Genomic DNA, 27,279 nt, shown 5'->3' with positions numbered 1-27,279 from the left:
CCAACTGAATGTTGGGTTGTACACCAAGTTTAAGGTGACGATATGTCAAGAGCACACGTTCGAATGGCCTAATATGAATCATTCCCTAGTTGTCTGCTGAGATATATTCAACACGTTCATTCAACTCGAACTGAGGCTGGTTTTCATTATGTTTTTGCAGTTTGCCAGAAAAATGACTGCCAAAATAATCAAACAATAAATCAACTACAAATTTTTAAAAAACTAAAGAAAATACTGTTCACAACTTTCTGGCAAAAAAAAAAAAAAAAAAACCTGTGTGAACATGCACCTTACTTGCCAGAACTGGCACGTAAGCCCTGTGACCTTTTTCCTCTTCCCTAATCAGAAAAGTATACTTAAGAGAAGCTATTTTCAGTCCATTGAAGACATTAAAAAAAAAAAAAAAAGAAAGAAAGAAAGCATGGTAAAAGGGCTTATAGAAGATAACTTCCTAATGTGTTTTTGTGCTTAAAAGAAACATATGGAACAGTGTTTGCAAACTATATTTCATATCTTACAAGTTATTTTGAAGGGAATAACTTGCAAGGTAAAAAATATTTGATTATATTTATTTTATGGCAATAGTCTTGTTATTTAATAGCCAGACCTCATATTTTTCAAATTCATCAGAATTAGCAAATTGGCAGAATAGGGAGTATCGACAAAGCCTCTGCATTATAATAAATTTACGTTTTCTGCTCTTTCCACTTTGCTGCACTAGAAATTACATTTTCCTGATAAAACACAGCATTATATTAAATTACATATACATCAGCATTAATAGAAGCATACGATGCAAGATAGCAAGCTTATGCAGCATCAGCCAAAAAAAAAAAAAAACGCTCCAATTTCATGTCTCCATTCATTCCAAATACCTGTCCAGCTCAGCCTTAAATTTATTTAGGCTATACACTTCCACAACAAAAGATGGAAGTCAGTTCCACCAGTCAATTACCTGCTAGTTAAAGGCAAACGTCCGCACATCTATCCTACAACTGTCTTCCCTCAATTAGAATTTATGCCCTCTCAAGTGATTCTTCTAAGCAAGAATCCCATCAGCATTGAGCATGTTCAAACCATTCAAGGCTTTATACGCTCAATCAGATCACTTCGCAGGTGCCTAGTCCCCAGAGAGCAACCCTTTGTTCCATTCACAGATCTTGTTGCCCTTCTCTGTACCCGGGTGCCTTTTTTCATGTTTATCTTCAGAAATTCCTCCTTCACTTCCTCTCAGTTATTACAAAATCATTTAGCTCACTGGCATTCCCCTTCCTGAATAACTCCATGTGTGAATATAAATGCAAAATACTCATTCAGTTTGTAAGCTACCTCAGCAAGATCATCAACAGTTGAACAATCAATATCCAGTGGACCAATCTGATTCATCCCTTTCCTTCTAGAGTTAACACAGGTAAAGAATTCTTTGCTGTTTTTCTTTGCATGCTTTGCCAAAGATTCCTCATAATCTGTGTTTGCTTGCCTTTGTGACTTGGTTACAGACCAGCTTATATCTATCGTAGGCTTCCATGTCACCCATTCATTAATATACATCCCATGCATTTTTCTTCTCTGCCACATATCTCATTAGTTCACCTGACATCCATAAACCTTGAATATTTCTTAGTTGGTTTCCAAGGTTAATTCATTGAATGCCTCCCATTTTGAATTTGCTGTTGGTAACATCATCACTTGGTCCCACCGTATAGAATTTAAATACTGTCTCAGACCACCGTAGTCACCTTTATAAAAGCAAAAAACCTTCCCTTTACATTGATGTGACACCACGTCTCTGATACCCCAACAATATCTGCCTCTGATGTTTTGACCAGTACCTCAAACTTATTTACTAAACTCCTATCATTGGTGAATACACAAGTAGTATACATGCACCTGTTCCTATTCTTAGTTACCCTAACACAACCTAACATGTGTTACTTGTACTGCAATGACTCCCAGCAGTCTCTGAAATACACTGCATCTGTTTTTCAGGCTGTTGCTCACTTCAATAGAAGCAGTGAAGAATCACTTTCACCTCTACCAGCGGCTGCTGTTAATCTATTAGCCAGTGTATCCCCCCCGAAGCTAGCAGTTTTCCGAACCACCTAACCCTGCCTCGATAGAATCAGCAAATATTCTTGCACTATTTATATTTAAGTGTATCCCATCCCTGTAGAAGCAGTGTCTTCTGTTAACAAGAGTTAACATTATATTGAAATACAGCCATAGGATAATTTAACCATAAAGTATGCTTTAAAACATTGCCTAGGATTCTTCTGCCCGGGATTTCTGTCTGGGCTGTCTCTTAGATAATTGATCATAATTGCTTCAAGAAAGATAACGCAGCAGACTTTTCACAAATCTTCAACAATATTCAGCCAAAGTTTTGATTATAACAATGAAACTGCTGTTCAGACTTAACTGTGAAAAACATTTGTAAATCTTCAACAGAGAGATCTGAACTCAGTTTTTCCCCCTCCTCTCTCCTCAACGTGGTTCTCTCTACACTGAGCATGAGGAATTAAATTTTCAAAAATGACTTGGGATAATTTGTTCTATTACACTCTTCTTTGTGCACTTGTGTTTTCCCAAACCAAGAACCACTGCATACCAGTTCTTCTTTCAATTTTTTTCCAACTAATATAACCTGTAAAATACTCTTTTTCTTTACCTTCAAAAGTATTGGAACTTTTTTTTTTTTGGCAATAAACTTTGTCATCCAATAGCACTGTTCCCCGAACAGTGCTACTGGATGACAAGATTAAGTCTTAAAATAAAATTATATTTAGTGTAACTCTACCAACAACTCAGCATTAACAGAGGCAGATTATGCAAAAAAGCAGGCTTATAATACAGCATCATCAAAAAAAAAAAAAAAAAAAAAAACTTACGCAAAAAAAAAAACTGCCTTGAATTTATTTAAGCTATCAACTTCCAACAACAACAGATGAGTTTGTTCCAGCAATCAACTACCTGCTGGTTAAAGGCAAACTTCCACACATCTATTCTACAACTGTCTTTCCTCAGTTTGAATCTATGCCTCCTCAGGTTTGTAATCGAGCAAGAGGAAGAATCCTATCAGCATTAAGCCAGCTCAATCCATTCAAGGACTTATACACCTCAATCAGAATAACTCATTCTCCAGAAGCTGTAATTTGCAGAACCTTAAGCCTTTCTTCATAAGAGTACCCCTTTGTTCCCTTCACAAGTCTTGTTGCCCTTCGCTGTATGTAGTACTCAAGGTGTAGCCTGGCCATTACCTTATACAAGGGGATAATCACCTCATTATCCCTGGTTTCGCAAAATTCCTGTACATCATTGACAATATCCCCTTCACCCACTCTAGCAGCCTGTCTGCACTGATCAGAAAACTTCATATCTGACTGCACAACTACTCCAAGATCTCTTTCATTCTAACAATGAGTGTTACCAGCTATGTGGTGTTACCCTGAGTGTAACACCACATAGCTGGTACATTTATCTGGGATTACTGCTACCCATATGCAGTGCTTTATTTTTATCAATGTTAAGCTTCAGCTTCCACTTCTCAGCACATCTACCCAATTTTTCCAGATCCAGTTGCAGCAGTATACTGTCATTAATGTTATTAGCAAGCCTGCAACCATTGTTGCTATTATCAGCAGCTGCATATCCGAAGTTTAACATCGACAAATACAAAGTACTGCATATGGGTAGCAATAACCAAAGAGAACCATACGAACACTGTGGTATTAAACTCTGGGAAGTGTAAAGTGAAAAGGATCTGGGGGTAATTGTGCAGTCAAATACGAAGTTCACTGAGCAGTGCAGATGGGCTGCCAGGGCAGGTCATGGAGTCTTGTCGATGATATATAAGAATTTAGCTAGCAGGGACAGGCAAATGATTATCCCATTATACAATGCAATGGGCAGGCCACACCTAGAGTACTGTGCACAACAGAGGCCTCATTTCAGGAAGGATGTAGAGTTGCCAGAACGAGTACAAGGAAGGGCAACAAGATTGATGAGGGGAACAAAGGGGTGCTCTTACCAAGAAAGGCTTATTTTTTGTAAATTGCAGCGTCAGGAGAGTAAGCACCTGAGAGGTGATCTGATTAAAGTGTATAAGGCCTTGAATGGTTTGAGCAAGTTGAATGCTGATGAGATTCTTCCTCTTTCTCAGATTATGAACCGGAGGGGGCACAGTTTCAAGCCAAGAAAAATACAGTTCTAGAACAGATGTGAGGAAATTTACTTTTAGTCAGTGGGTAGTTGATTGGTGGAACAGACTTCCATCTTTTGTTGTGGAAGTTGATAGCCTATATAAATTGAAGGCTAAGCTGGACAGGCATTTGGAATGAATGGCAGGGTGAAATCGGAGGATTTTTCTGCTGATGCTGCGCAAGCAAGCTTGCGCAACATCAGCCAAAAAAATTTCACTTGTGTGTGTGTGTGTGTTATGGAGGTTTAATGGCACGTAAGTCTCTGGGGCTATAGTGCACCTATTCACAGTGAAATTATTCATAATAAAAATTCAGTTGTAATGACTTCATTTTCATTACGAAGATCTTTCAGAATTTATGATAAAGTTCAATTTTTTTCAGGAAAGAGAAAAATTCATTAATATTTTGTTCCTTGCCCATAATATGCTTTAATGTCATCAGTTCTCACAGATTTATCAGGGAAGACAGAACAGATGTTCTGTCCTATTGATACTGTGGGCAGCCAGTTAGGATATGTTTCACGGATAAATGTGATGAACAGTGTGAACAATGAGGAGGATCCTCTCCTGTGAGTAGATGGAGGCGAGTCAGATACGTACGCCCAGCTATGCTTCCATGGCAATGGATAGGATGCACTGCTAGATTGAGGCTACTGTTTGCAATGTCATTACCCTGTAGGTGTTGGCCCAAATCCAATTCTATCTTTACTTTTTTTTTTTGGTAGTTGTTGGCGCATCGGCTTCTGTGGCCATAATGCACCTCCCAAGGTTTTTGCAGTACTTTGATCCAAGCTCGAGGCGGGATTCGAACCCACGACCTTTGGGTTGCCAGGCAGGCACTTTACCCACCTGGCTAGCCCGGTCGACAATTCTATCTTTACAAGTTACATATAAGTTATGTATGTAGTGAAGGGCAATGCACTAACGTTACGGTACTAGTAACACTAATTATGGAGAACAACGGGCGAACAGAACAGAAATCGCTATCAAGGCAAAAAAAAGAAGGGAGCTAAGATGAAGGAGAAGTAATGGGCAATAATAAGAATAACTTAGTGCTGTTCGTCCTGTGACCCGCGCGCCTTTTTCGAGGGCCAGCCACCGAAATCAAAGGAGGATACAGCAATAAGTGGGTATAGCCTCTATGGCGAGTGTAGTCAGGTATGGATTTTCTATATTTATGCATATACGGAGGGGGCCGACATGAAATACACGCTGCGGGATGAACAGCACTGTTATTCTTATTATTGCTTATTACTTCTTTATCTTAGCTCCCTTCTTTGTTCACTCGTGATAGCTATTTCTGTGCCATTCACCTTTATTCTCCATAATTAGCATTACTAGTACTGTAACGTTAGTGCATTGCCCATCATGACTACTAAACTTATGTAGCAATTATGGTTGTTAGGTACTTTCTGAATACAGCAGTGTCCCAGGTCCATAATCCATATTATTATTTTTATTATTAATAATATCTTAAACTGTTTCTTCCTTTAAACACACACACACACACACACACACATATATATATATATATATATATATATATATATATATATATATAACGTGTGGTTTTTAGAATAAGTAAAGTGTCTGGAAAAATGGATGTTTGTTTGTTATTTGGAGCATTAGCAACTAAGGCCATATTGCTCCGGGATATGCGGTGGTCATTCCCTGACCTTTCCGCACCCTCCATATTTGGTGGCGACGGGCTCGAACCCCGGTCTAATCAAGAAGCGTGTGCTACGCACTGCTGCTCCTTCCCACCTGGCTACGGAGGCGCCTGGAAAAATGGAAATGAAAAGTACACAAGGTACCAGAACTGAGAGAAGTTTAAGGGATAGTAGAAAGTGGAAGTGAAGTAGTAGTTAAACAGGAGAAAGAATTTGAAAAACCTAGTGCAAAAATGAACTGGGATTGATACATAGCCAGGAAACTTTCTTAAAAATTGGTCAACATTTATTCACTATACAACTTCAAACTCACAGAACTAACGTTACTCTTCTCGTTTATCCATTCTATTTCTGTTCTCTGGACCAACCTTCCCATGCATATATTTCTTTAAAAAAAAAACACAAATTAGTTAATACCATTACCTAAGAATTGTCAGGGAGAGAGATATTTGGGGCAAAATCAGAAAACTACCCCAGCAAAAGTAGAGCTAACCATTTTTAAAGCCCTTTACCAGATTTGCATTAGTAGAATGCTCAGGAAGGGGAGGCTGATTCACTTTTTATTCTAGCTGGTAAGTGTAGTAAAATGAAACATTACACCACATTTATTTTTTTATTTATGCAATAATAGGGCAGTTTATATCTTGGTAACTTCAGTTACCATATATATCTTTCAAGAAAATAGAAAATTGGGAAAAATCAGTATTCAGAAGAGGGGCCTATCCCCATACAAAAAACAAATTTTCTGTTTATAGTCTGAGGTGACCACATAAGGTCAGAGGAGTTCAGAAGACAGAGGGAAAAAAGAAAATTCATCTGTATATAATAATAGTAAAAAAAAAAAAAAAAAAAAAAATGCTGCTAATCAGAGTTTCAAAAGGGTCTGCAAAGTATATGATTACAGCCTTTTCGATCAATTCGGTCCTGAAGAGATTGTGCAAGGCTCGAGGGGTAGAATTTTTCGTAGCCTTGTCTGTGCTTGGACAGACCAGGCTGTCTTAACAGGAGAAACTGTTTCTACAGTGATGGGACACACTTAAATAGAAAAGGTGCAAGAATATTTGCTGATGCTATTGAGGCAGTGTTAGGTGGGTCGGAAAACTACTAGCTTGGGGAGATACAAGGACTAATAGATTAAAAGTAGCTGCAGGGAGGGGTGAAATTGATTCTTGCACTGCTTCTATTGGAATGAGCAGCAGCCTTGAAAACAAGGTGCTCGGATTTTCAGAGACTGCTGGGAGTCATAGTGGAACAAGTAAATACGTGCATGGGCTGGGTTAGGGTAGCAAGAATAAGAACAGGTGCACGTATACTTGCATGTACACCAATGATAAAAGTTTAGTAAATAAGTTTGAGGTACTGGTCAAAACATCAGAGACGTGGTGTCACATAAATGTAAGAAATCCAGAATTGGAATTTGGGGAGTACAATATGTGCAGAAAGGATAGATAGGATAGGAAGGGAGAGATTATGCTATTAGTTAAGAAACACACAAAATCTAAGGAAGTGCATCCAGATGACTTGGGTGTGCAGTGCAATACTTAGTTGGATTGGTTTGACATAAGGAACTTAACCCCAGGGACTCGCATCTGGTGAGTATGGGCTTGGCACACACCCAGGGTCCTGAGCTAGATATCATCATTCTTCTCTTTTTGGATGATTCCCCCCCCCCAATCTCTCTCTCTCTCTCTCTCTCTCTCTCTCTCTCTCTCTCTCTCTCTCAGGGTACTCAATTTTTTTGGCTGGTATAGCATAAGCTTCAGGCTTCCTTGCACTATACGGCTAATAATAATAATAATTACATTGGCATTTGTGGTGAGCAGATGTGCCTATTGCAGCTCTTCATAGCTACAGCAGGGAAGTACAGATAAGAGGGGATTAGAGCATGATTAGTGAAGTAGAGCAGGATATCAAAGGTTATTTAGTATACCATAAAGTTTATTTTCATAAGTTATTTTCCAGTAATGGTTTGATTTTGTTAATATTATAAATAATTTTTTGAAAGTTTCTTTTATTAATAATTAATAAATTTTATAATGGTTATTACATGATTTGCCTTAAACACTTCATCAGAGGGTACCCGGACTCATACAAAAATAGCCGATGGCAATTCCCGGGTGTGTCATGATTTTATCCTTTGCAGAACCTGTGGCATGTATTCTCCTCCAAGGTTGACATAGTGGATAATTCTAGCTCACTTGGACATTCTTTTCATTGTCACCATTGTAAGGAAGGCACACACAAGAAGTTAAAATTTGGTGCACTGCTAGAACAATGAGTGACTGAAAAAATGGGTGCTTACCCTTGAGAAAAATGTAACTGGGAGCTCGCCAGGGATTCAACACCAGTAACATACCAAGCAATGCACTCCCGATTCGGGCCCCAGAACAGAATAACCAAGGGCAAACTACTCTGGTTCAAAAGGACTCATTTTTATTAGGAGAGTCCATTGTCAGGGAAACAGGAAATATTTTTTTGTAATAAGAATAGGTGGACTAGAATCTGGGTATGTCTGCTAGAAGCAACTATTAATGATGTCCCCAACAGAGTGTCAGATTTTAAGGGGGGTAAAGAGAATATTATTATTCATGTGGGGACTAATGATATTAAACACACATGAGCTGATGATTTGTTAGACAAATATAGGACCATGCTGAAGAAATGTTGCAAGTTAATTCACAGTGTCTGCAATTCGGCCCAGGCACGACAGGAGGGATTATCAAGACTTAGACTCTGCAGAGCTTTTGGGGGGAAATTGCTCATCAGCTTGGCCCACACTTGTAGGTAGAAGGAATCCGTTTTGTAGAGACGGGACACATTTAAACAAAGGTGGCACAAGGGTCCTGCCAGTATTATTGAGGATACCTTAAAGGTTTAGGGAAACTGCTAGTTTGGTGGGGTGGGGGAACAAGGGTAATACAGATATGCACTTATCTGATAATATTGGACAAAGTAACACTTGTACTTATCTCAAGATTCTTGTTTCTTACTGCAACAGAACATATTAGCAAGATGTTATAAGAGCAAAATGTTTCAAATGAGCAGAAAGATAATGCCAGGGAAGCGAGCTTAAATGACTATAAGGGGCATGTCAGGGTAACTGTACAACAGTGTAGTTAACTGTACAAGGTGTGATGCGGTTTTGCTTCTTATCAAAAGCAGCCTGAGTGCAACAAAAGCTTTCCCGCATTCAGAAATGCTAGTATAGAATCCGTATAGTGTAAGATAGTTGGAAGAAAAGGTATAATGAGAGTGGGAGTAATCTACAGTCCAGGTAGTAGTAGTAGTGGTGGTGGCATGTGATGCAAGAAAGCATGTGCACGAGCTTATGCAGCATCAGCCAAAAAAAAAAAAAATCAAAAAATCGTGAAAATTACAATGAGAGCCTCTACATACAAATGGAATGGGAAAGCAAGCATGGATGTCTTATTATGGGTGATTTTAATTTGCCTCTAATTGATTGAGCAAATGGGAAGGATTGTTATTATTTGGTTTTAGGAGCATTAGCAACTAGGGCCATATTGCTCCGGGGATATGTGGTGGTCATTCCCTTACCTTTCCGCATCCTCTGTATTTGGTGGTCACGGGCTCGAACCCCAGTCTAATTAAGAAGTGCGTGCTACGCACTGCTGCTCCTGCCCACCTGGCTACGGAGGCGCCTGCAAATGGGAAGGAAACTCCACATGGGGGACAAAATTTTAAAATCAACTAGATGATTGCTATTTGTATCAACATGTCAGGGAAAGTACTAGGGAAAAGAATACTCTAGACCTCATCACCCATGAACCAGAGGACATAATAGGACTGACAGTACAGGAACCAGTAGCAGTAGTTAAAGGCAAAAGAATGGATTTATAATTTCAGAAAAGAAAATTATGACAGCTTAAGATGCTACATGGCCTCTAACTGGGTAGATATCTCATAGAGATATTAATCACAGAACCTTATATACCATTAAAAATTACTGAAGCAGAAAAAGACGGCATGGAAAGGTTACAGAGCAATAAAAAGTACTGAATACTATAGCAGTTACAAAGTGTGCCACAGAAAAGGTTAGGTTGACAAAGAGGGGAGATAAGGAATTCTTCACATATATTAATGCAAAGAATAAAGGGACAAACCAGATCAGACCATTATTTAAAGGATGTGGGATAGTATTAGATACAACAACTGAAGTTGCAGATGAACTTAACAGTTACTTTCCATCGATATTTACACAGGAAAAACCCTGTGAGTCAATGAGATTAGTTTATCACGTTATAGCAGGATTTGCTTATGTATTTTTCTTTGTATACTTGAAAATGATTACCATATTTTGTGCTTATTTAGGATTGAAATTTTTATATTGGAGTTACATAGTTGATGCCACCTGCCCACACTTTCCTTTGATATTGTACCTTGGGATTACTAGGTAAATTTATATTATTTATGAATATTAATATTTATGTAATTAATACTGACTGACTTATTTTATTGTAGAATTTTATTTTAGTATTTTGAGTATTCGTGTGGTGTTATATTATATTAGTGTACAGTTTGGAGCATTTTCGGACCTTTGAATGGATACAGCAAGATAGGTGTTGACATTGATAGGCCTGTACTAAGTTATAGTTAGTGTTAAGACGACACATGGAAGGATCGAGGAGTCATCAGATTTGGAGAATATACTGGCTATGGATAAGTATTAGAGGAAATGAGATTTTAATAACAGCTGAAGGCAGCTTGAGATTGGAGAGAACTTAAGAGCAGGCAAGAAAGGATAATGGTGATATTGGGAATGAAGGGGGTGTTCCTTACCAAGAGAGGCTTAATATCTGCAAATTGCAATGTCTGGAGACTAGGCACTTGGAGGTGGTCTGATTGAGGTGTATAAGGCCTGGAATGGTGTGCAGAAGCTGAATTCTGATGAGATTCTTCCTCCTGCTCAGATTATCAACCTGAGGGGGCATAAATTCAAATTGAGGAAAGACTGTCCTTGAATAGATGTGTGGAAATTTGCCTTTAGTCAGCAGGTAGTAGATTCTTGGAGCAATCATCTGTTGTTGAAGTTGATAGCTTAAATAAATTCAAGGAGGCGCTGGACAAACGTTTAGAAAGAATGGATGTGTGATATGGGTTTTTTTTTTTTTTAATGCTAAATAAGTTTGCTTTCTTTGATCACGTGTCTACTACTACTAACACACTACCACCATCACGTGAAATTAATAATATTGTTTATTAAGCTAAATCACTATGCAATTTATCTTAATCACTATACAATTTATCAATACCCACCATCAGACCGTGCTGCTGTCAGACTTCTCTTGCCAATGCTTCCAGAAACCTGAAGTCCCTAACTATATTAGATCTAATGTTCATGTATTTTGTAATATCATAAAAGGGAAAGAAAAGTGTTGTCATTTATAGAATTTATTTATTGATACACTAAATAACAACAAAGCCCAAATGTCATTAATACACAGCTCCTTTATGCATATAAAAGTATAATGGCACTAGACTAGGAGTGATGTGCCACAATGCATATTGGGTTCAAAATTCATCCAGACATTCTGCAGTAATGCATTTGAGCAGTCCTTGAAATCAACTACTCTGTTCTGCCACAGTGGCTAAATGTTTTGCAGTAATGCTCGACTATTAATTATAGATTTATAACACAGTTTTTTTTTTTTTTTGCTGTACTGATGTTAGTTTATGTACATGAATAAACTTTTTATAAAATTTTAGGATTTGTGCATAATGCTTAGGTTTCAAGCATTATGCATAAATTTTTGGAATGCTGGGGCATTTAGATATTCCTTGACCAGCAAGGTGCAGAGGTAAACTGTGTTATTTGAAGGTAATAAATCATGCAAAGCTATGTTAGTTTAATTGTGTCTATTTCTGATTTTGAAATGTGTATATAAGAGTCAAAAGATTTGTGTTATTGGGGTTTTTTTTTTTTTTTTTACTCTCTTCTTCTTCTTCAATGAGCGGTCATTGAAATAGCACAGTAACAAAAGGTCACTTCGATGCTAACTTAGGGCACAAGAACAAGTTCTTCTGGTCCTAAGTGAGCACTGAAGGACTTGGTTAGGATATTTTAGAGTTTGAAGCTGTTTGTGCAGGATAAGGCTTTCAAATAGGAAAAATGTAGTATGCTCTAATCAGAAAACTATGATAGCATTTCAATGTCTAAAGAAAAATTCACTAACATTCCTAACAGTTTAATATATTCTCATTTGTACAATTATTTCACACTCTCTTATAACACTTGTACAAATGAGAATCCTGCAATTGTCCATTTTTGCATCTTGCATTTATGGAACCAGTGTTACTAATATGGGTGTGGCTTTGAGGATAAATTCCCATAAAACAGATAAAAATTGTCACTGACCATAACATATTTGTATCAGCTACCATAACCTGGTCTTCCCAGTTAGAGTCCAACAAATATATCAATCCTTTATAGACCTTTCTCTTGAATGAAAAATTCTCAACTTTACCATCAACATTCACTACCCAAAGAGATTAAAACATGGCTGAGAGTATGATAAGTCAGGTGTTCCCAAACGTTTTAGAAATGTGGAGCCCCACATCAGAAGGGAAAACATTTCTGGACCCTTAATAAAAAAAAATAAAAAATAATAAAAAAAAAAAAAATAGAAACAGTCGGTCAATAGCACCAGATCAAGTTTACTTCAAGGTTTTAGATATATATATATATATATATATAAAACGTGCACATTGACAGTCCAAATTTACTTTTATGCACAGTGTATTCTGATTTAATTTTAGCTTTAGAAAGAAATATTAACATTCTATGGTGGAGCCCAAGGGCTCCACAGAGCATAGTTTGAAAAATTGCTAAGTTTTGAATTTGGTTTTTTTGTACTACTGATATCTTACACAAAAAAATGACTCTGTCAGCTAACTGAGATGTTAGCTGACTGAGAGTCAAATGCAAAAAAGACAATAACAAAGAAGAATTACCATCAATTCCACAAGTCACAACATCCTTTGCCATGTTATGCCTAACTTTTTAGGAGATCTAGTCTTTCAAATTAAATTTAAAATTAGACATTACAAAATAACTATATCCATGTATACACGCCACACTCGTACCTAAACTGTTGAAGTACAAAATATTAATTGGTACACTATATAATTATAACAACAAATTGCAAGATGGAATGTTCCTACCATGATAAATTGTGTTTAGAATATTATACAGTAAGAGCATTAAAATAATGCATGATTGGTATGAGCAAAGTATGTCTGCTAAAAAAATACCAATCTCATGTTGTGAAGACATATCACCATAACCTTGGTATTGCACTGTGCATATTAAATTAAAAAAACAATGCTGCAAAAAGGGAAACTGCCATTACCCAATACCATTGGTATTGACATTTATTTCAAATAAACAGGAATATTTTTCTCTCCAAAGAAATGCATATTATCATATTGAAAAAGCACTGTGCACTTTCAATACCTAAGCAACTCATGGAAAAGTTCTGTCCCAAAGTGAGTGATGCTTCTCTATCAAATTTACTTTTCTCATTGCTATGTAATAAGGCTATTCCACACATGCACACTTATTATTAAAAATCAGGTAAGTATAAATTAAGCTTTAACAAGGTCCAGAAAATGCAAGATTATGGGAGTCCAGGTTAGGCATGCCTCCTCTGCAATGTTATTCCTTGTATTCGAACTATAGCAGCAGGATAACCATTCTAAATTAATGGAACTATGTGATGAAACTCATATTTCCATTAATTAAAATCCTTTGCATTTCCATTATTTAATTTCTTTTCTCAGCAAAGCTCTAGCAATTCATCATTTCTTTTATAACATAGTACAAGTCACATATGTTGAGGTTAATATGCATCATGGGGGGAGGTCCAATCTTCCTTACATTTCATGGGTACACGTTTATAAAATTTTTGAAGGTGGATGCCAACACGGCTAAACCTATCACTCTAGTTAGAATCCAGATCAACTAGTGATCCAAGCAAGTAGTGCACCAGAACCAGATGAATCACTACTTACTACTTCAACTGCGCTGGCTAATGACTGGAGAGAGTATTTTAGTAATGTGAGATGATACAGTTACATCTGGTTGAGTTGTCAAAGCTTTTGAAATTACAAATGACAATACACATGCTGTGCATTTACCTACTAGAATAAAAGAAAATCTTAACCACAGACCAACACCCAGCAAAAACACTTCATAGCACACAGTCAAGGTTAGTGGGCTTGGAGAAATCCCAGATCAAAATTTCGAGTTTCTTCTCAAACGGAAAAGCTTTTTCTCTCAAGAAACTTTCAGCCCTGTCTAGTGTGGCATTACAAGAATGTGAAATATGTGTTCTGCGTGATTTCTATTCTACTTGGCCATGATTATATTACAGTTTTAAATATTCCTATTGCATCAATGAAATCTGAATTCTACATACCATCCTAAAAATTCCATCTAAACATTGGATTGCCAATAACGGTAAACCAATGCAGCAAATGGTGAATGGCTCATATCTAAAAAAACTTAAGCTTTGTTTTTCCCTTGTTGATAAATCCTGTGATCCTGAGCATATTAGGATGATTTCACTATTATATGACAATATAATGATTTGTCATTGTGGAAATTAATAGAATAAATAAATTAAAGGAGGAACTGGACAAACGTTTAGAGTAGTTGTCGTCAAAGTGGTCGATATCAACCCCCAGGGGTCGATAGAAAAATATAAGACATCATTGTACGGGAAAAATTTAATTTGGTTAACTTGGATTACCTCCATCCTGAACAACAATGCAATTAAGAGTGAATTGTGGGACATGAATAGGACCTGTAAGATGGAGTGAAAACAGTTATGGAGGCCAATCAAGTAGGCCAAAATGAAGTATTTACCAATAAACGGATATCAGTGGTTCCTCCCCGGCCAGCACGGCGGGAGCGAGATTGCAACATGTGCATGGTTGCTTATTTACTTATACTTACACGTATTTCATCCCAGTCTCATTTTTGCACATCAACATACAAGTGAGTGTTAATGTTCTAAAATTCATCAACGTACATATTATAATTCAATCATTATTCATTCATGAACTACACGAGTTAGAAACATGTGAGTAGGTATATCATTTAGATTTATTACTTTTGCTTACTGACTTCAATTTTAATTATTTTGTTGCAACCCCAGTAACCACAATGGCAGCTTCAGATTCTAAAAAGAAATGCAGACAATATTCATTAGAATATTTGAAACTTGGGTTAATTGCTTCATTAACAACGAAACAAGGCCAATGTGTCTTCTTTGTGAAAAAAACTTTTGGTAACGATGCAATGAAACCAGCAAAAATGAAAGATCGTCTTCAAAGACTCCATCCCGATAAGAAAGATAAAGATCTTGACTTTTTTAAAGAACTGAAAGAGAAATACACACATCGACCACCTATAAAATCATTTATGAAAGCACCTGCCGATGCTGACAATAAACAAGGATTAACAGCCTCCTACAATATTTCTTTTAATATAGCAAAAAAAGGAAAACCATATACAATTGCAGAGGACATTGTTATACCCGCAATCAAAGAAGTAATTGAAACCATAATAAAAAAGATTCTGTCCATTTAAAAATGCTTACCAAAAAGTTCGAATACCGTGAAAAGGCTGAAGATGTAGTATCAGAACTCAAAAATAGTAAGTTCTCCATTAAAACTTGATGAACCTACATTTGATACTTCTTCTATTCTTATGGCTTATGTAAGATATTATAGTAAAACAAAACATCAAATTATTGACAAATTTTTATTTTCAAAATCTTGAAAGTGATGGAATGGGGTTGACAATTTTTCAGCGATTGGAGGAATATTTAAATGAGTATGATATTCCATTTACTAATATAACAGCAGTAGACACAGATGGTGCACCTGCAATGGTGGGCCGGTATCGAGGTTTCGCTGCCTTTCTGAAAGAAAAAGTTAAGTGTACGTACTATTCACTGTGTGTTGTACCGAAACCATTTGGTGGCAAAAACTGTCAGTGACGAACTGCATTATACTCTAATAGTGTGTATTAAATCTTTAATCAAATTAGAGCTCAATCTCTTAAATCGTGATTGTTTGCCAAACTTTGTGAAAAAAAATGAAGTATCAAACCAATTACTCTTGCATAATGAAGTAAGATGGGTGTCTAGATGTGCAAGTCTACAAAGATTTGTTGAGTTGTTCGACTCAACCCTAGAGATTCTTACAGATGTTAAATTGTTTTTGAGTGATGAACTGAAGAGAAATAAGAATCTTATTTTCTACTTGGCAGACTTATTTTCAAAATTTAATGACGTAGAGACCCATCTACAAGGTAAAGATGTCACAATTATTCAAGCTCTGACGATTCTTTTAGGCTTCCAAGCTAAATTAGCCTTATTTAAATCATCATTGTTACGAAAAGATTTTCAGTACTCTTCGAATCCACGGCAATTGGAAGTAAAAGACGAAGACTTAGAAATATACACAAAACATCTTCAAAATTTGAACAATGATTTTAAATTGCGCTTTGCAGATTTTGAAAACATGCACATTCCAGATTGGATTATCACGCCCTTTTCTGCAGATACTGAAAATATCGAATGTAACTTACAAGATGAACTTATTGAATTGTCAGTTGATCTTGAAGCTAAGATGCTTTTAAAAATAGGACTTTAAGTTACTTTTGGACAAATATAAATGTTGTAGAAAAATATCCAAAACTTTCTGAAGTGGTACTCCCCTTTTTTGCTTGCATTTCCAAGTTCGTACATGGTTGAAGCTGGTTTCAGCCATGTTAATTCCATTTTAACAAAACAAAGAAATAAGCTAGATATAGAATTCTATGGTGATTTAAGGCTGAAACTTACTAATTTTGAACCAACACTGCTAATCTTGCAAAGAGTCACGAATCACACCCTTCACATTTACAACGTTAGTAAATTGTATACTAAATTAATAAAAGTCTTATTTTCATATATATATATATATATAAAGAAGATTGTATTATTGTTATTTAAATTCAATTTTATATTTTATTTATCTCTCCTATCAAATATGTAATGTTAAGAAGGACATCAAAAACAAAAACGCATCCCTTTGACGTTAAGCCAACATAATAATATATACTGTTATACATACAATAAACACTAACTATAAAATAAACAATCTAAAAACTCACATAAGCATTGTTTTGTTTGTCCTATTATAATTAAGTAATAGTAAAATAGAGGGGGTTGATAATAAAAAGTCAAGAAACTCTTGAAGGGGTCGATGGTCAAAGAAGTTTGGCGACCCCTGGTTTAGAGGGAATGGATGTGTGAAATGTGGGAGGGGGGAGAGTTCTGATAGTACATAAGCTTGCTTTCTTGCATCACATGCCTCTACCACTACTACATTTTGCTAATTATTCCAAATTTTATTATGGTAAAAATTACAGAATTGGCCACTCAAGATTTAGAAAGATAAAAGATTAGGAGTTACGATATCAGGTATTAAATCTATCATGCACTGCAAACTGCCGGGCATGAAAGCAGACTGTGTGATTTATAGGACCACTGTAAGTAAGGATAAGGATGTCAATCTTTGTATAAGACAATAGTGAGATTTCACAGGTCCACTTTAAAAAATGAAAAGCCTTCTAGGACAGTTCAAAGGTTTACCAAATTGGTGAGCACCACTAGTCAATGTCCATATTAAAAAAGGGCTTAGAAAAGCATAGTCTGGAAAGTTTGGAAACTAGACACCTTGGAGGAGGGGGCAGCTGATTCAGCAAGGTATTTTGAAACATAAATAAAAAAATCTTAGGAAGTAACACAGCTAGCTTTCAAGAAGTTTTCTTTTGGCCAGCTTGTTGTAGATTATTGTAATAAGTTATTATCTTGGTGGGGAGCTGGTTGAGTTTAAAATGAAACTGAATAATCACTTTCTGTAGTATGTAGCCATGTATAGTATCTTATGTAGGATGGCTCTGCAACAATAGTTTAACTCTGTCTATGCAGATAGTGTGAGAGATTGGATTTATTTTTATTATTTTATTTATTTATTATTTTTCTTTTTTATGGCAGATGGCTAGAAAATTTGCAGCCTTGCATTACTAAAATTCTAATAATAATAATACTAACCTATCACCAAATTTATCTCTGGGCTGAAACTTGAAAGGTAAGATATATTACAAATATTCGAGTATTCATTGCAGTAAATTTGAAAATTAATATGAAGTGATATAAAAATTAATCTTTGAAGATTTAAAATAAATACCTTACTAATGTTGAGCATTGTTCAGGAGTTAATCCTTTGATGACTTTAATTTCTACTACTGGTGGAGGTGGTGCATTTACTTCTTGAGATACAGAAGAATTTTCATCCATTTCCATTGCCTTTTCTTTAACTCTGTTATCTTCTTTCTCCTTTTCTTTCTCCTTTTCTTTATCTTCTTTAGATTCTGCTGTCAACATAATGGGACGCCAGTTCCCCGATTCCTCATTAATCTAAAATTTATTCAAACAAGTACTATAAATGTATAAACCAAATTATACAAAGCAGATGGAAATATTTCGTGCGTAGGATTTTGGGAATATGTTGAGGTCACCCACCACATGAATGGAATTAATTTTGTATTAAAAGTCAGCAAGTAAAGACTTCAACGATTAAATCTCAAAAGGCAATGAATTTTAGCACAGTTAGCCGTCAATTTACGGTGGGGTTAGGTCCCTGGGGGGACAAGCACAAATGGAACCCTTTATATAATGGAGTCAATCAGAAATCACAGGGTTAGGTTCCAGGCACCAAAAATTTTACCAACCACTTTGCATCGTTTTATTTTATTAGCATTTTTCATAGTTGTAGTAATGTCGATGGAGGCATATTCACAGCTCTACACACATTAGGGTGGCTTTCATCAGATTCTATCCTCCAAATATTGCACTAAGATTCAGTTAACTACTTTTACATGGCGTGTCTTTATTCTATTAAATTAAAAACTTTATAACACGATTTATTAATAGGACAATTAATAAAAAAATGTTAGCATAATAAATTTCCAACATGTGTAAATTAGCATAAACAACCAACTGAATGCTTCACCGCATAGACCTTTGCTACCCGCATGTACAAGTGGTTACTTTGAGGGCGGGAATCTTTCTCGTCTCTGATACGAATGTGCTAATTGCTGATTGGCTCCAATTGTCCTAAATCACGTGAACAGGCACGATACATGGCACAGTATGATGCCGATAAATTCTGACGATTTTAAACTTTCAATTTATAAAAAAATTGCAAAAATAAATAAATAAAAATGGCGTTGTGATTAGTGATCAGCACTATTGTGAATCGGCGCAAATCGGACCAGAGCAAAATGGGGTCTACCTGTATTTGAAACTTCCATTAAAGTAATCTTAAAACAGTCAACTAGAGTAAACCCTCACTAATCTGGGGTAAATGGGGGCGAGGTCATCCAAATTAAGCAATAATCCGGATTAGTGAAGTAATGGCAATGTGCTACTGCAAAACGATCGAGGAAATTTGGGCTCATGGGCTGAGAAGTGGCCAGTGAAGTTTAACATTGACAAATGCAAAGTTCCTCTGAACGTACCAACTGTGTGGTTCTACACTTCGAAGATCCCCTTTCTGCACAGTCTCCTGAGAGCTGCTGCAATGAAACACTCACCAATGAAACATTGGTCCACAGTTCTTGTCAGCAAAACATGCCCCGTAAGCAGTCCCAGCCATCTGGATTGGGAATCATACTCAAGGGGTCAACAAACTCGTGCTGCTTGCACCACACAAGAAGGCATCTTATGCATGTTGCACCAGGTATTTGAACTCATCTGGCAAGTAGACTCGTTTCTATTTCTCAAGTGTCCAAACCAGTGTGTATTTAGACACTGGAGAAATAGTGTCTAACAATGATGAGTACTGAGCAGAGACTGACTCTTGGGTTGTCTGTTGTGGAACAACATATATCTGAGTGTGCATGCATCGTCACTTTGGATATTGTTTTTGAATTCCCCACATTGTATTGCAATGTCAACTGTTACACAGTGACCTGCCTATTGAACCCATATAATGTGGTTTCATTTTCATGTTCACTCTTAATTTTCAAGTAAGCCTTATGAATGGTAGTTTCAGCTTTGACTATAAAATACAATCAGATTCTGTCCTGCCAGAATTCTTGCTTTTTGGTTTTAGTTTCAAGAATCCAGTTAAATGCCAGTGTATCACCCTTTTCAGCATGCTCTGAAGCAACTGGTGAGGCAGATTCGCCAGTAATTTTGGACAAGTGACTGGTTTTCTGGTTTGGGAAAGGCTATCATAACTGAGAGATGCCACGAGTTTGGTTATTACATTCAAAGAACAATTCTTTGAATGTACAGACCTAAATTATCATTATTATCACATTTGAATTAGAAGAATTCAAATTAAAGTAATGATAATTAAGAGCAGTAATGTGAAATTGTTTAGCATTATGTAATAGATTGGATTGAATTTTTATTTTTAATGGTGCAAAAATGTTAAGGATTATAATGTGCCAGGAAGAATTTGAATTCACAGGAAAATTGATATTTTGGTAACCTTTAAAAAGGTTACTAATAAGTAAAAACCAGTAGAAAAATAAAAATGTTTCCTATTTTATATAGGTCAATACACATTGATAGCATGTAAAAAAAATTAAACTGCTGACACAAGATCATTGTCAGATAAAATAAAACGTGCATTTCTAAGATTTGGACATATTGTTAAAACATGCTCAATATATAAAACAGTGTCACATTGCTTGCACATAAGACCCTCAGCAAAAAAAAAAAAAAGAAAAAAAGAAGACTGTCGTAGGGGAAGCCAAGCAAGAACAACTTCCTCATTATTTTCTCACACAGACTAGAGTTTGACAGTTTGATTGCAGGCTTAATTTGATAAGAGTTTTTGTTATCTGCCCATGCCACAAATCTTGCCAATATGAATAAATCTTATTATAGGTTTTATGCTTGTATGTAGTCTGTATATTATGTAAGATTATTAAGACTATTCATCACGGTTGCTGATTTTGCTGCATTACCAGCCAGAAGCAAATATCAAATCCACCAAGAGAGAGAGAGAGAGAGAGAGAGAGAGAGAGAGAGAGAGAGAGAGAGAGCATATTATCTTGAAGGGGCTGCTTTGGTAATCAAACAACCTTGTCTACCATGACATTACGTTCAGTAGCTCTATTGATTGTGAATACCAAATGGATGGTTGGCAGTCTATCGTGCATTATAAAGTTTTTCCAATTGTGACTCTGAAATGTATGTCTATCATGTGGGGTGGTCTATCAGGGAGTTAAGCCTACAGGCATACAGTAATAACAACTGTTTTTGAAATACAGTTGAAGAAAGGAAATATAATAAAATAGTTGAAAACGGTGGTAAAAGAAATAGAGCAATCACCAGAGGCAGCAAAATGCATTTTCCTCTACATGATGCCTAAAATATAATGAAAAGTAAATTTAAAATAGTTTTATTTTAAATTTACTTTTAGTTATATATATATATATATATATATATATATATAAAAAAAAAACAGGTAAAACAAAAAAAACAGGAAAAGAAAAGAAAATAGATGTACCTGGACGTGCATGGCTACAGAACAGGATACAACTATAAAATAAGAAATAGAAATAATTGATAAAGGACACAGTAAGATGGGAAAGTTATTAACAACAACGTGCCAGGCCTAATGGAAGAAGATATGAGAAGAAAAGAATGTTAAGAACCTAATAAATTAAGTGGAAATAATGGCTGAATTAATAAGCCAAATCATATTTACAAAAGCTAGAAAGGAAGTGGTAATTAATGCATATTAAAAAATAGTAATAAATGAAAATAAAAATGAGAATAATAATGAAAATAAATTGTTACATAGATCAGGTATTTCATCAGGGAACTACACCCGATCATGTACCAAAACACTATTTCTATACAAACCCATGCATGATGGAGATAGCATTAAAGAATAATATTATTGAATAATAAATGTTAGAAAAAATATATATATATATATTGAAACCTCCAGAAACATGAGTGATGTAGCCCAGTGTTTTGGTACATGATCGGGTGTAGTCCCCTGATGAAATACCTGGTCTATGTACCAATTTATTTTCATTATTATTCTCATTTATTACTATTTTTTAATATGCATTAATTACCACTTCCTTTCTAGCTTTTGTAAATATGATTTGGCTTATTAATTCAGCCATTATTTCCACTTAATTTATTAGGTTCTTAACATTCTTTTCTTCTCATATCTTCTTCCATTAGGCCTGGCACGTTGTTAATAACTTTCCCATCTTACTGTGTCCTTTATCAATTATTTCTATTTCTTATATATATATATATATATATATATATATATATATATTTAATGTGATGTAAAAGTTAGGCAAAAGCAATAAAAATAAATAAATATGAATATGAAGCTATCATTAGAGGCAGCAAATGCACATCCTCCACATGATGCTTAATTATATCTGATAATTAGAATAAATATGAATATGATTCATATTTATTCTAATTATCAGATATATATATATATATATATATAATGAAGAAGATAATTCATTTTGAGGAATGAAGATAACCAAACTAGGCTAACTTGATTACAAATTTGTATGAACACTAATACTTATATGAAAAACACCAATAATCGGTAACAATCTACAATGTAACTTTTGGACACCAGTGTAAAAATTCTTATGAGTTTCATTAAAATCAATCCTTGGCATCAGTGTCAATGTTTAGTAAAAACAGATTTATCTAGTTCCAGTGTTTTGGACTAAACAATTTTATTTTCTTTCTCTCTGCGGGCAGAACTGCAAAAAGTCAAGCTATTCAAATACAGTCAGAATTATCTTCAACAGGGTCACTACAAATGACATATGACTAAAAGAAACATCCAGCCAGATAGCACTAGTAACAATTTCAGCCCAAGCATGCATAACTAAAAATTGGGTGGAATTTCAGAGAAAAAAAGGAATTGTTGTGAACGCAAAATAAGGAAATGGTTAAAATTTTAAATACAATTTAATATTATAAAACACTATTCACTATTATATAATGAATTTTTTGTTAACAGAATTTACTGATGCAGAGCCCTACTTAAGGCTTTACAAGATGAATTGTGTTATATACTACAACACAACTTCATTTCTTACCTGAAGCATTGTACTGAACTGCACGGTATATCTTCTTCGACCAGCAAAGAACCTAACACTCTGCTTTTCAGCTCTGTAAGCATTATCAATTATTTTGTTGTTGAGACCAGTGTAACTATTCCAACGTCCACTGCGGTCATCAAACCATTTCCACTGCCGTTTGGGAACCTTGAATAAATTTCAACAGAACCATTCTTAATTTTAATACTGTTTTTATACTAACAGATGAAAACAATGTCTGCAATAAATGTGACAAGATTCAACAAAATACAGGTAACCCTCATATAACACGGTAGTTTGGTTCCTACAAAATCTCACGTAATGCGAAACAGTGTTATACGGGACTAAGAACCAGTGCGGGGGGGGGGGGGGTTTACGATACAAAAGCTAACAAAAATACACACATTTTATTACTATTGGAAAGTTAATTTTTATAGTAGTAATAACTTAATATTTTAACTTTATTTTTATAATAGTAGTAAATTTAAATAGTAATAACTGAACAAATGCCTTACCTTACAAACTGTGATACTTATGCCAGATAATGTACGTTAATTTAATTTTCTTCCTCTTTATCGCTTAGCAGATAACAAGTGATAGCAATAGGCCATAACAACTAGCGAGTCAACAGCAGGGATTGACAAAAAAAAGGAATGGAAACGGTGAAAATTACACTTAACATAATAGCAGGGTTTTCCTAGCACAAAAATATCGTATTATGCGAGATTTCCAGCAATTCTAAAACCGTGTTAAAGTAAAACCTTGTTGTAGAAGTACAGTGTTGTGTGAGGATTGCCACAATTTATCAATCATGTTAGAGCAAAACTGTGTTGTAGAAGTACAGTGTTATATGGGGGTTGCCTAACCAACAACGTTCATTTTGAATCTTATTCAACCTCTACCCTCAAGCCACCATTATATTAACAATCCTCAGACTCTATATTTGATGCAATAAAGCATATAAAGGTGTGACCAGTTGAACTGTTCTAGAGGTCCAAACAGTGTCTTTAATCCTGTGGTGTGAGCACTGCATTAATGAGGTTCCTCTCAAAAACAGAGCCTGAATTTACTGCGAGTCAGAGGGGAAAAAATCTAATTTGTGTACCTTCTTAAATATAGACAATTTTTTACTTAGTATAGTTTTTGAAATTACTTTAAGCGTTCCAGGAGTTAGTGTAAGAATTCCTATGGGGACATAAGAAATAAGTGCAATACCAATGCAATTCACGAATTCATTGCATTAATGCTATGAATGCTTGGAATTTTATTTGTTCAAAATTCAAATTTTACTTGATTTTAGACTGTCTGTAGTTAGGGTAATAAACAGCATATAAACATTTTAGCAAGAACATATGTTTCAAAGTAGTGAAACCCATTGTGAAGGAAAAGTTAGTTCAGCTGTGAGCACAAAAAATAGTTGAAGAGAATGTCTGTTGTTATTTAAAAACTTTCCCAGTCATTAGCACACACTCAGACTCTTCCCTTCTACTAACATCAGCACTCCCTTCCACAGGATGTCACATCCATTGAAATCCACAAGAAGTAAGACAATTGCATAATAAGATCATCAAGGTCTGTCATTCAAAATATACTTCCTTCATTTTTCTGATCCCCTTCAGGGGCTTATACGAGGAGAGGTTGAAAAGTTTCTGGCATCACATAGACAGAATGCTGGAAAGTTGTGAAAACCATTTCTTTTTCAATATAGTCCTCCTTAAGGCAACACACTTTCTGGCTCAATAGCTTTTGTAACCCGCTCAAATAAAGTCTGTCTGGGTGATGCCAGTCCCAGGTGGCAAACAGAGCAGACTGTTAATAAAAACCTTACTGCAAGGCAAATTGCTACAGCCTTGACATAAGTGGCCCCAGCTGAAATGGGATCTGACGGTCAACAAGAATAGTGAGTCCTACGTGGGTAGGTCTACCCTTATGGATGGTGGTATGTTCAGAAACGTAGGGTATCCTTGTTTGCCTTAAAAATGTATCCTGCATGCAAATACAAACGGCTTTATACATTTGAAGAAGAAACTTGATGTCTTCTGTATTTTGTCAGAATCCATTGCAATTCCACAGTAGGAATTCAGCTATTTATTGGGCTTGGTAAAGCTCAGTTGACTTATATATATATATATATATATATATATATATATATATATCTACACAGCAGATCCAGTCGCCTGTTTCGGCCGAAGTGCTGATCGGGCGGCGTTCTGGATTCGAATTTCTATTTATTGAGTTTGCTGCCTATGCGCCCGAGCGCCGAGATTTCTTTCGAAGTCGAAGCATTCTTCCGCACCACGAGTTGGAGAGCGGAGCGGGTATATATATATATATATATATATATATTTTTTTTTTTTTTTTTCCTTCCTTTTCTTCCCCCTCCCCCCTCTGGTTTAGTGGATTTTTTTTTTTTTTTTTTTTTTTTAACCATTTACCTTTAAAAATAGGTTTTGGCCAAAGGGGTGCAGGAGGGGTTACTGATATAAAAAATATCTCTTTTTCTTCCTTTCACCACTGGCATGCTTGTGATTAAGCAAGGCACTCACCTTGTAGCTAATGTGTTGGTTTCGTAGCTGAATATATAATAATTTTATGGTCTTTTTGGTTGAAAAAGTGCATATGCAAGGGCACCAAGACAGGCCATTTGTCTGTATGTCTGTAATGAGCAATTCAGACATCCAGCAATTAGAAAACAATGGTGAAGTGAAGATGGAGAGGTTTCTTTTGCCCTATGCATAAATATTCATTAGGCAGCTACCATTCCTTGAGTTTGTAGTTAAAAATGGATCTCCTTTTCAGACACTTCAAGAAGGTTAATTCTGACATGACATCTCAGGATGAGTTGTGTATTACGAGGTGTTACAATAATTGGCATTTCCAAATACAGCAGGCCCCTAACGTTATAATGCGGTTCCCTTTATGCTGATTCGCTATAATGCTGTTCTTATATTATAACCCGTATCTGGCTATCACGATCACTATAACGCTCTTTTACAGATTGCATTTTTGGCATATTTAACAAAATCGTTTCATTTGATGGAGTCGATAGCTTGAAAATGAATAGCAAAACAGAATTAAAACGTTTCCCATGATGACTTAAGAAATTTTCCCACGCTCAGTGAAATTTTCTCGCACACTAATTTAATTGCAGTACAGTCACTTATTACGTAGTTCCGAGTACAACATTTTAAAAAATGGTCAAGTGTATTGCTTGAAATATTTGCATTATATGCATTTATCCGAAGTCTAGTCATCACTCAGTACAGTACTGGACATTGTGCATATTGGACAGTATACTTGAACATTGTATCGTAATTAATGCAACCAACGAAGTTACATTTTTTAAAATGTTAATAATGACCGATAAGAATGAAAAAGCAACGTATGGGTGTAGGACGAAGACTATAAATGCAAGAAAATGACTGAATTTGAAAATTAAATTACAAGTTTTGAAGCGAATCGATTCCTGTCAGCAACAAGCGGATGTGTGCCATAATTTAGGACTTGCAAGTTTAACTGTAAGAACAATTATAAAAAAATAAAGAATTAATTTTACCAGTGGGAAAGATAGCTGTTCCACTGCAAGCAAATAGGGCTAGGCCAGATATTAGGATTGAAATGGAAAAGACTTAACTAGTTTTATTGAAGATAATGTCCAAATGCAGAATTCAGTTAAGTTAAATATTATAAAAAAAAAAAAAAAAAAAAAAAAAAAAAAAAAAAGAGAGAGATTAGCCAATATGATGATCTGAAGAAAACTCACCTGAAAAAAAAAAAAAAAAAAAAGTGGAACCATTTAAAACTGGTAAGGGCTGGTTGAATAGATTTAAAATCTAGGGAGAAGCCGCAAGTACAGATCAAGGAGCCGAAACTTTCAAAAAAATTTGTTAAAATTATTGAAGAGGGGTATTGTGTGTTATAATTCTCAACAAGTTTATTAGCATTAGCATTAGTAGAGGCATTTGATGCAAGAAAGCAAGCTTATGCAGCATCAGCCAAAAAAAACCAAAAAAAAAAAAAAACCCACTTCCACTTCACCCCACTGTTCGTTCAAAATACCTGTCCAGCTGAGCCTTAAACTTATTTAGGCTATCAACCTCCACCACAAGGGATGGAAGTCTGTTCCACCAACCAACCACCCGCTGGCTAAAGGCAAATTTCCGCACGTCTATCCTACATCTGTCTTTCCTCAATTTGAATTTATGCCCTCTCAGGTGATTTTTCTG

The 27,279-nt window shown here is 35.6% G+C and overlaps 1 protein-coding gene across 6 annotated transcripts in view; it reads right to left on the bottom strand.

The window, feature by feature from the left end:
• HUWE1 (HECT, UBA and WWE domain containing E3 ubiquitin protein ligase 1) overlaps positions 1-27,279 on the bottom strand; it is a 1,105,343-nt gene that overhangs the window by 564,510 nt on the left and 513,554 nt on the right. For all 6 annotated transcript variants that reach the window (XM_090389849.1, XM_090389845.1, XM_090389850.1 and 3 more), the window contains 2 exons: positions 23,054-23,221; positions 18,130-18,359 (listed from right to left, as the gene is read on the bottom strand). In XM_090389849.1, coding sequence (XP_090245975.1) covers positions 18,130-18,359; positions 23,054-23,221 — 398 coding nt within the window. The remainder of the gene's footprint in view (positions 1-18,129; positions 18,360-23,053; positions 23,222-27,279) is intronic.

The sequence above is a fragment of the Mastigoproctus giganteus genome, chromosome 2 (assembly GCF_048544385.1).
Source record: "Mastigoproctus giganteus isolate SK-2022 chromosome 2, ASM4854438v1, whole genome shotgun sequence".
NCBI classification, from domain to species: Eukaryota; Metazoa; Arthropoda; class Arachnida; order Uropygi; family Thelyphonidae; genus Mastigoproctus; species Mastigoproctus giganteus.
The sequence above is the reverse complement of the archived record's forward strand: the minus strand, read 5'-3'. Positions and strand labels throughout refer to the sequence as shown.